General features: G+C 40.6%; 1 protein-coding gene across 7 annotated transcripts in view; it reads left to right on the top strand.

The window, feature by feature from the left end:
* Positions 1-33: 33 nt before the first annotated feature.
* The window catches only part of DEPDC5 (DEP domain containing 5, GATOR1 subcomplex subunit), a 46551-nt gene continuing 36457 nt past the window's right edge, over positions 34-10127 (top strand). For all 7 annotated transcript variants that reach the window (XM_084297193.1, XM_084297196.1, XM_084297191.1 and 4 more), the window contains exons 1-13: positions 34-150; positions 1244-1361; positions 2130-2217; positions 2961-3007; positions 3486-3571; positions 4355-4438; positions 5099-5148; positions 5826-5895; positions 6258-6336; positions 7286-7347; positions 8855-8924; positions 9301-9373; positions 9997-10100. In XM_084297193.1, the coding sequence (XP_084153319.1) occupies positions 1304-1361; positions 2130-2217; positions 2961-3007; positions 3486-3571; positions 4355-4438; positions 5099-5148; positions 5826-5895; positions 6258-6336; positions 7286-7347; positions 8855-8924; positions 9301-9373; positions 9997-10100 (871 nt within the window). In that variant the 5' untranslated portion in view covers positions 34-150; positions 1244-1303. The remainder of the gene's footprint in view (positions 151-1243; positions 1362-2129; positions 2218-2960; positions 3008-3485; positions 3572-4354; positions 4439-5098; positions 5149-5825; positions 5896-6257; positions 6337-7285; positions 7348-8854; positions 8925-9300; positions 9374-9996; positions 10101-10127) is intronic.

Below are 10127 nucleotides of genomic sequence, written 5' to 3'. Positions count from 1 at the left end.
GCCGTTGCTACGGCCCCGCCTCCAGCCCGGCTCGGCGGCCGCCGCCACCTGACGCGCGCCGGGCCCCGGATGCGGAAGCGGCCCTGAGGTGCCCGGGGGGCCTGGGGGAGGCGGCGGCACCCGGCGGGGGCTCGGCAGCGGCAGCGGCAGGTCAGCGCCCCGACAGCGGGGGGGAGCGGCTCGGGGCCCCCACCCGTCTCTCCTGTCCCTCCCGTCCCGTAGCGGCCGGGTGAGGAGCTGGGCCACCGGCCTGCGTGCTCCCGGCCCGCCTCCGAGCCTCCGTGACGGGGCCCTGAGCGCCCCGGGGCGGGCTGACCGGCAGCGGCCCTGCTCGCTGCACGCCCGGCCGGGGAGCGCAGTGCTTGTGGAGAGCTCCTCGGGCCTAGGGAGTTTGTGGGAGCGATCCGGGCACGGCTTGTTCCTGCCCTGCCTGTGTGCTGTTCGGGAGGGCTGCTTGCAGGTTCCCCCGCACGCCTCGGGTTGATGTAAGAGCCTCTGCGCACTAAGAGCACAGCTACAGCAAACGTGCTCTAGAAGTTGAAAAACTTGTCTTGTAATTATGCATCTGTAGATCCTAAGAGGATCTCGTTACTGGTAGCTTTCAGTTTAAGCACTCTTCTAAAAAAAACTACATTGTAGCAGTAAAGGCCCTCCGTCGAAATATGCTTTGCTTACATTTCAAGTAGCAGGGGAAAAAACCGCGGTCGTTGATGCAATTGAAGTGTTTAATGCAAAGTGCCAAAACAGCCAGTGTTTGCTTGGCCCCATCTGTGCGAACAGCTGCCTGCCCTCTGCTGGCCTGAGCGCTGCGGCGCTGCTGTGCAATCGGCCAGGTGGGAATCCGACGGCTGTGAAAGACGGAAAAAGCCGTGAGGAAGCGGGGGGAACCCACTTGTGGTACAAGAGCGCGCAGTACAGAGACGAAAACAGAAGATACAGTTGGTAGTGGGTGTGAGTCTGGGTATTCACTTTACTGCATTTAACACAGGGTTAGGAATTTATCCTTGAAATACAAAAGGTAGATCTTTAGAGAGCAGTGCTAGCTCTGATAGCAGTGCTGATAGAAGAGACATAATTTCTAAGCTTTTAGTTTGACACTTATTAAACTGTATAACATGTCAGCCTTTCAGGTGTGGCGTTCTTGACCATGTGGTGATACAGTACCCTTTGTTCGCACACAGAGTATACAGAATAATTTTGTAATAATGATGTTTGTCCATGTTTGTTTTCATTTCCATATTAGATATGCAAGATGTCTTCAACTGTTTTTACTCAAAGCAGCTGAGAAGAACTGGAATTCAAGATGAGAACCAACAAGGTGTACAAGCTCGTCATACACAAGAAGGGTTTTGGAGGCAGTGGTCAGTATCTCGTGGCTCTTAACAGTGTGACCAGTACTTTTTTACTTCAAATCAATGAACCGATTTGCTGATGCTATTAACAAAATGGTGAAGGTGGAATTTTGTTGTAGCAGTATCACCAGCCAGACTGTGGAAGGCTCTTTTCTAATAGTAAGGTAGAATAATATTACATTTATTTGTCAGAACGGAATGAAATTAGACCTGTAAAATAAAATTGCTTCATTCTATTTCTTTCCCTTTTGTTTTGTCACTCGTCTTTTAACACTGTATTTCAGCGATTCTTAATTGACATGTCTGTCACTCTTAGTTAATGAGTTATTTTGGCATGTAGGTAGGTATATGGTCAGAATTTATGTTTCTGTGAACTTAGGATATCATTTAGTGATTGTTCTCTAGTTGTAGGCTTAAAATCACAGTGTGTTACTTAAGCTTGCTAAAAAGATTCTATAGACACCTACTTTTCTGCTGGTGCTTGTGATATGAAAAGTACAAAAGAAAATTCTTCTTGCCTAGGAAAGGCCTGCTCTTTTGCTGAACAAGTCTTTTGTGAAAGTCCTGTGATTTGCAAGTAGTTCTGGTCACAAAATTGGCCAGACTGCAGTGGCTGCATAGGGGCCATATCGTGTCATGAATGTGGTGCATTAGTGATGTGTTAATCCTGGGCTAGTGAATTTATGTTGAGCAAGCTAGTGTGTATAAATGTGTAAGTATCTGTGTTTGCTATATATTTGTTAACTGTAGTTTTCTGCATTCATTTATATCTTGAAGATGATGAACTGGTGGTGAATCCTAAAGTATTTCTTCAAATCAAGTTGGGAGATGTTGTAGAAATTGCACATCCCAATGATGAATACAGGTGAGTTCTCTTTTTGCTGCTATTTGTTAGGGGAGTGTGGTTAGAACATTGAAAGGGCATGTTCATGTGCAGCAGCTCTTAGGTTTAGAGGATAATTTTCTTGTAGAAATTTAGAGGATAAAATTCTTTTGGACTTGGATAACTTTGCTTCAGGAGGATGCCATGTTTGTTTTTTTTTTTTTTTTCTTTCTTCTAAATAAAAGTAAAGGGGATAACTGTAGTGGGAGCTCTTCCTCCAAGTTTGTGCAATTCTTTGTGTTTGGTGTTTGCTGACCTTTCATAGGGCAAGTAGCACCTGAATGTGGAGAGGTCAATTATGTCTATTTTATTCATAGAGCTGTTGTTACCTAATGATTAGTCTTCCATTCTATAGTATCTCCTAGGCAAAATTAAAACTTCCTTGTTTGCTATAAAAACACAAACCTTCATTGTGAAGCTGCTCATATTGCAGCCTATGTCTGAAGAGTAGGAGTATACCTGTATGAGATCCTGAGATCTTGTGTGACTTACTTCCCCATTTAGAGTATCATCTTTACCTAAAGAGTACCTTATAGTTATAATAGGTACGAAGAACATCTCAGGGTGACAGGCAGAGAGCATGGTGTATTGAAGCTTTCCAGAAAATACTAATGTTTCTGTTTAGCTTATCTCCTGCTCTGTGTTACTAAACAGTTTTGAAAGTGATTTAGCCAGAGTAGACTGGTGTCTCAACTCATCTACCTTTTTTCTTTCTTGCATGCTAGCCCCCTGCTCCTACAAGTGAAGTCACTGAAGGAAGATTTACAGAAAGGTAAATCTCTAGGCTCATGGTATGCGTAGTAAAATCACAGACAGTGGTTGTGTGATTGGACTGTATCTGTGATTGAGTAATGCACGTACTTCAGCTTTTTAAGATCATGGCTTTGTCTGGTTAGGGATGGAAGGATTATAATTTTTATCAAAAAGTGAATAGCCAACTTTAAATCTGCTTTTGGTTGAATTAATGTGAGGTAGAGTTTGAAAAAAGCCTTAAATTTTTGTTTCTGTATTGTCTGAATGGCTATGTGTCTTTTCTTCTTGCAGGAATTAATTCAGACTAAACTTTTCACTTATCTCCCCTGCTTTGATTTTAATGAATCTTAAATTGGGCAGTAGTTGAAAGAAATTGTCTTTTGCTAAGGCCCTAAGTTTTCACACCAACCTATATTGCTTTCGTACTTGAAAATCACCTGGAACCTTTTCCATAAGTTCTTTTCTCTCTTTTCTCTCTTTTCTCATTTTTGTGGCAGAAACCATAAGTGTAGATCAGACTGTTGCACAGGTATTCCGGCTTCGGCCATACCAGGATGTCCATGTGAATGTTGTTGACCCAAAGGTATGTGGTTTTGAAACTTTTCTATCTGTCCCGTCACTTAGCTCACATTGGGGCTTTGTGAATTTCTGTTTACAGTAGTGTTGTAAAAAAGGCTTTTTTTTTTTTAAATTGAAATGGATTTTGCCCTTCTTTCCAAAGAAAATAAGGTTTGCGCAATTTCACTATTTGTATTTGTTATGGGACTCTTTCTTCTCTCCCCACCATCCCCACACTCTTGAAGCCTGTGCACCTGCTTCATAAAAATTTAGAAATTTTAACTACATTTACACTCCAGAAATTGAAGATAAGCAAGCAGAGAGAAAGGAAACTGTAAGTGCCCCACTCAAAAGAAAAGCCGTGGCATGGATTTGCATTATTTCACACCAGAGAACCTTGTAAGAGAGGCATCTCTTGTAGATGTCCAACTAGCTAAAGGGCTTCAGTCAGAGTTTACCTTCAGTACAAGACAAAAACTTGCAGAAAGCTAGGTTTCCTTAATGATATGAACAATGGAACTCATTTGTTCCCCTTGTGCTTTTAGTTTGCTTTGAGAGTTGTAGAACAGGTAATCCTGGTGCTTTCTCTGGCCACCTCGTGCATTGTCTTGCAGCTTGCAGATGTTCCAGCTCCATGCATAACTCTGGTGGTTGTTCTGATGGGGTTTACTTTTTGTGTTATGTCTGTTAGGAGTATTGAATTGCTCTAGAACAGCCCTGACTGTGCATTGGGTTCTTAGCGGAACAATTGAAGGGTGCTGTATTAGAAACAAACAGTAAAATCTAAGCGCTTCCTTTTGTTTCCCAGGAGGTGACCTTGGACTTGGTGGAGCTGACTTTTAAAGATCAGTATATTGGGCGTGGGGATATGTGGCGACTGAAGAAAAGTTTGGTAAGGCCTATGCAGTCCTCATGTGCAGGGTTGAGGAGGTTACGTACATTTTTCTTTCCTTGCTGTAAAAGAAAATAAGCTTTTTACAAAATAAAATTAAAAAAAAAAAACAACCAACAAACTTAGAACAGGACCAGTGTCACCAACTCCTGAGGAACGTAAGCTTTAAGTAGGACATTAGAGCTGGAGAAATAAACATAAATGTTATAGAAAATAAGTTCCATCATTTCCTACTCTGTTGCAGTGATTTTAATTACTGCCTTGGGTACTGAAATGCTGCTGAGAGTTTTTTCTCATGTTCTGAATTTTAGTGATTTACTGCCTTTGGAAGGAATTAAATCCAGCTGTTTTTCAAGTAGAAGTATGCTAACATACCCTCTCTTGGATGATACTGCTTAATAATTAACTATCAGATTTTTTTTGTTTCTGTATCTCTGAAGAGCAGTCTTTGATTTTTCTAGGGACGGTGAATTAGAGAAATGATTCCAATCAAATTTAGCATCTGTTAAAAACTATTTTCCATGCTGCCTAGAAGAGGTTCTAGTTTAAATGTTTTTTATGGCAGAAGTCTTGTGTTTGAGCGTTTTCCATTCTTTTGCAAATCTGTCTGCTCACTCCAAGCCTAATGTTCTTTTAACACCTGTAACTGTTCTTTCTTAGGTCAGCACATGTGCATATGTGACCCAAAAGGTGGAATTTGCAGGTATCAGGTCAGTGCATTATGTGCTTTATGCCTGGATATAGGAAAATATATAGAGTAACAGAGAAATCTATGCCCTAACTGGCAAGCATAAAGATAAATGCTTTAAATTTGGAAGTATTTTTAACATTTCCATCAATCAGTTAAAAGAATATATTGTCTGTGAAAATCTACAGCTGCTATTCCTCTGAATGCGTATTATTACTTACGACTTCAGATCAACGATGCGCATCTTCTGTGAAAAGTCAGTTTATTGTTCTCTTAATCTTCTGCAGACTTCTCTCTGCAGCGTGGGGGTGCAAAAGGCTTCTGTCTGGCTTGGGGTGGAAGAAACTAATGACAGGACAGCTAACCACACTTGCTGCTTCTGGTGAATGCCAAATAATTTTTTGGTCACCTATTAGAATATTTCCCTCACTTCCCAAAAATTAGTAACAGCTCAGAAGGGGGTTGCTTCAGTTGCTGTTGAGATGACAAAGGGACAAGCAAGTGTGCAGATGCAGCAGGGAACAGCTGTTTAACATCTTTTTGATTAAAGATGGCTTTCTATCTGAATAAACTTCTACTCTGCCTTCAAGTCATCTTTGAATGCATAATTTTGGTACATCCTTTATTTACTCAAATGTTGATTCTGTAGTCTTCAGATTCACTCCAGCTAGTAAATATTATGAACTCTTTTTCTTCCAGGGCACAAGCAGGTGAATTGTGGGTTAAGAGTGAGAAAGTCACTTGTGGATACATCAGTGAGGATACCCGGGTAAGATTTCAGGGAGTAGGGGAAAGAAAGTGTTTTTTGTTTGTGTCGTCCCCCCCCCGCCTTCATCCCAAGTTTCTTGTAATTCTGTCTTGCATACTGACGTGTTTGGATCATTTGAATGACTGTGTTGCAAGTTGAAAAATTACAACAAATTCAGGAGAATGAATGATTAGAAAATTTCAATGTTTTTTTCATTGACAGCACTAGGAATTACTTGGGCTGTTGAAATGCCAGTTCCTTGGTGGGGAAATACCTGATGGTGCAGTGGGCCCAGTCATATAAGTTATACGGTAGTTAAATTGTGCATTTGTTACTTTCAGTGAATGTACCTTGTTCAGAAAAGATCTTTCATTCCTCTGCAGGTGGTCTTCCGCTCCACTTCTGCCATGGTTTACATTTTTATCCAGATGAGCTGTGAAATGTGGGATTTTGATATCTATGGTACGTGGTTAACTGGCTTGCCTGATTGTGAATGGCAAGAGCTATCCTTTCTGTCTGTATTATGAAACTGCTGTTATGATGTATTTCTGCCACCATTAGAAAACTAAAATGTTCTACTTTTGGCTCAGACATTGCTCTGAAGTGTGCTATGGTATCCTCTTAGACTGTTATTCACAGTGCTATGCCTTTCTCTCTCGTGGTATTCCACAATTTTCCTGTCCTTAACATACAGTCTGGGTTCTTTTATCTCAGTCATTAATTCATGGGGGCCAACTGACTACAAACCACGGAAAGGTTTTCTGTGGATGTGAACATGTTTGGTGATGAGGGCAGGGGCAAGCCTGTATGAATCCTGAAAACAGAAATGAATCGAAGTCCTTTGCAAAGAGGGCCTCAATGTTCTATATTTCGCTTGATTTTGGCTTAGCCAGGATGGAAAAACACTGTTTTAGGCCAGGTGGAGCTAGCTAGAAGTATTTAAACTTCAGGAGTTGAGAATGAGCCACTTAACTATGTCATTGTCCTGTGTTTTTTGTTTTTTTTTTACTTGGCTTAATTTAATAGCAAACCTCTCACCCCTTCCTTTGACCATGTGCTTAAGCATATGCAACTGGGCAACCATTCAAAGCTGAGCAGGGAATCAGTTGTGAATACTGCTCCTAAAAGACAGTACAGATGCTTACCCAGCATGTTCCAAATGTGTTGGGAAAATGAATTTAAAGGTCAGGTCCTTTTTGACAATACAACAGTTTTGTTTACATCATCTGAAACAGTCCTGCTTTTTAATCCTTTTTGCTCTCTTTGCTTTAGTAATATTTGCATTCAGTGTGCACACAAAGATATTTTGCTGTGATTCTAATAAAAATAACTTGCCTAGAATCGTGGTGTTAAACATACCCCATAGACGAAGTAATTGCTGTTTGATGCTTTGGGTGTGTTTACTTTGCAGGGGACTTGTACTTTGAGAAAGCTGTGAATGGTTTCCTTGCTGATCTCTTCACAAAATGGAAGGTAAGTAGTTACTTTGTTCATCCTGTTCTGAAAGAGCAATGCAGTGCCATCTTAATGAACCCACTGGTCTGCCACTTTGAGGAAGACCCAGGCTGTGTCAGGCAGAGGTAACGTTTATGAGTGATGGCTTCTGGGCATCAAAAGAGTGGTTACTGCAGGTAAATCATATGTGCCAAGTGGCTCCACTACTGATCTGTTGTATCTGCTGTGGTGTTATCATGCAATTGTTTTGGTTTTGTGGTGGGTCTGTGACTGGACTTAAGTCACTAAACATGTAATACAGTTGTTTATGGTTGCGCAGTGATGCACAAGTCTGTTTTGCACAATCTTAATTGTTCCAGGATTCAGTTCTGAATGCTTTCCTGGTATTGTGTAGTTTGGTTAGTGTTGCTGTAGTTTAGCATGGGTGGGTTCCAGGCCGTAGTGTATAAGCCACTGATGATCCGCAAACTCCTTGGAGGTGAAGGTCTCTTTAAAAAAAAAATAAATAATAATGTTAACAACAACAAAGCCTCCGTGTCTCTTATAGCTCAACAACAAAGAGCCATACCCTGTCTCATGACCTGGCTCAGAGCAAGGTACAACTGCTGTTAGCAGTCCTGCATTTGAGGAGAGGGCAGAATTGGTGACTGAAATCCTTTCAGCCACAGAGCTATGGAAAATGTCTTAGGCAGCAGGCTCCTGCAGACATAAATAAGAGAACTGTAGCAGTACTCAAGGCAGATACAAAATCTGCAACCTATCTGCAATCTATGCAAAGGACAGTTCATGATGGTCCCAAGCGTCAACAAGAGCAACAGATTTGTCCCTTTTTTCATTGTGCCCCTTTATTCATTTCCTCCATTGGAAAGTTATTAGGAGCCCTGCGTGACACCTGTAAGACACCTCTTTTTCTTTTGGTACTAGTATACCATTTTGGTTATGTGCCTGAGCATCCATGGGCTCACTCAGACCAAGGATTTTCAAGCTTTTCCTTTCAAGGGGATGGCCTGTATGCTCTTTTTAGCTCATCAGTTCCATTGTGTGCATCAACACTGTTAACTGTTCAGTGAGGTTTTAACATTTTATTTCTCTGGAATTGTTAGGGGTATCTCTCTGAGCAGTAGCAAATAAGAGTATCAAATTGCTGCAAGTGGTTATGTTTATGTATTCAAACAAATTGAGTCAACTGCATTTTTTTACACAAAAAAAAAATCTTGTATCCTGGCAACTGCAGAGAGGAGTTTCTTTAAAGAGAGTAATTAAGGGTGCTTCTTTTAAATACAATATAGCTCAGGAGAACATAATTGTCAGGACAGAGCATTATGTTACTTAACAGAGGCATATAGGCGTATGCAGTACTTCTGCAGATGTATAAATACAGCAATCCACTTTCTTCTAGGTCCTAGGTGTGAGGGAAAGAGGGTGTTACTATATGTGTATCTAGATGTATCCATGCATGGGTACACAGTTTTCTTCTGAGTGTGATGTGTAAAGTTTTCTTTTTTCATATATGCTTCCTGGACAGGAGAAGAATTGCAGCCATGAAGTGACAGTTGTTCTATTTTCTAGAACATTTTACGAAGCAAAATCTATAGGTAAGTAAATTATATATTTTCATGTTACTATTTTTAACCTTTCCCTTTCTCTCTTGAAAGGTCGTCACTGGCTGGCAGTGACTTTTTTTCTGCTTTTTTTTTTTTTTTTATGTCCATGTCCTACCAAGCACAGTGGATACACAGCCATTCTCCTGACAGTACTGCAGTGAAAACTATGCATGGAAGAATGTGGCAAATTTTCTTCCTCCTACTCATGCTGTCACATTGTTTTAAAACCAATTTAAATACTGTGTAGGAGATATAATATTTATCAGAGTTACTCTTTTTTATAATGTAAAAAAGCTCCTCATTAGAAAAGACAAGAGTTGCTTCTATACACGAACATAGGATAAAATTATAACTGCCTCCATTTCAGATGAATTTCCTGAAACACACCGTGCATCAATTCGGCAGGATCATGAGGGAAGATTTTATGAAGATTTTTACAAGTATGTCTTCCAGTTCTTTCCTCTCTTGTCTCTCAGTGTATGGTCAAGCCTTGTGGAGAATATCGAGTTATTAGCTGTAGGATCTTGCTAAGAACTAGGAGTGTGAAAAACATCTCTCTGAAACTGACAGCACATTGTTACATCTGTGAATGCACACTCATGTTTACTAGGTTAGTCTTGCACTTGCATGTAAATATTGTATTGTTTGCATCTTACTGGAATTGCCAGTGAACCTAAAAGTTCTGTAGTGTCAGGAGTAGTTTTTGTGTAAGGCTTGGTAAGATGAAAAGAGTGCCATTGCTGAAAGCACAATTTTTTCCATGTAGGTGCTGTTATCTCTTTAGCTGATGGTTACAATAAATGCAGCTGTTGAGGCTGTCATTTAATTCTAAACTTGTTAAGTATTTTACCACTTTGCAGAACAGTGACATTACTTAATATGTGATGTTCTAAATGTTTACCTGTTTATAATCAAGAGATTAAACTCTTCTGGTTAAGGATATGCCCAGCTTTGTGTGCATCTACTCCTTAACTATTACAAATACACGGTAGTTCTAAAATGCTGCCTCATTGCTTCTATGTAGCTTCCTTTCATGATGCTTACTAAATTGTGCTCTTTCTAGAGTTGTAGTTCAGAATGAGAGACGAGAAGAGTGGACCTCATTGCTTGTGACCATTAAAAAGCTTTTCATCCAGTATCCTGTGTTGGTACGACTAGAGCAAGCAGGTAAAATAATACAATGCTTTTATTCTC

Source organism: Netta rufina (genome assembly GCF_964035555.1).
Source record: "Netta rufina genome assembly, chromosome: 17".
NCBI lineage: Eukaryota > Metazoa > Chordata > Aves > Anseriformes > Anatidae > Netta > Netta rufina.
This window is presented reverse-complemented; position numbering and strand designations above follow the sequence as displayed.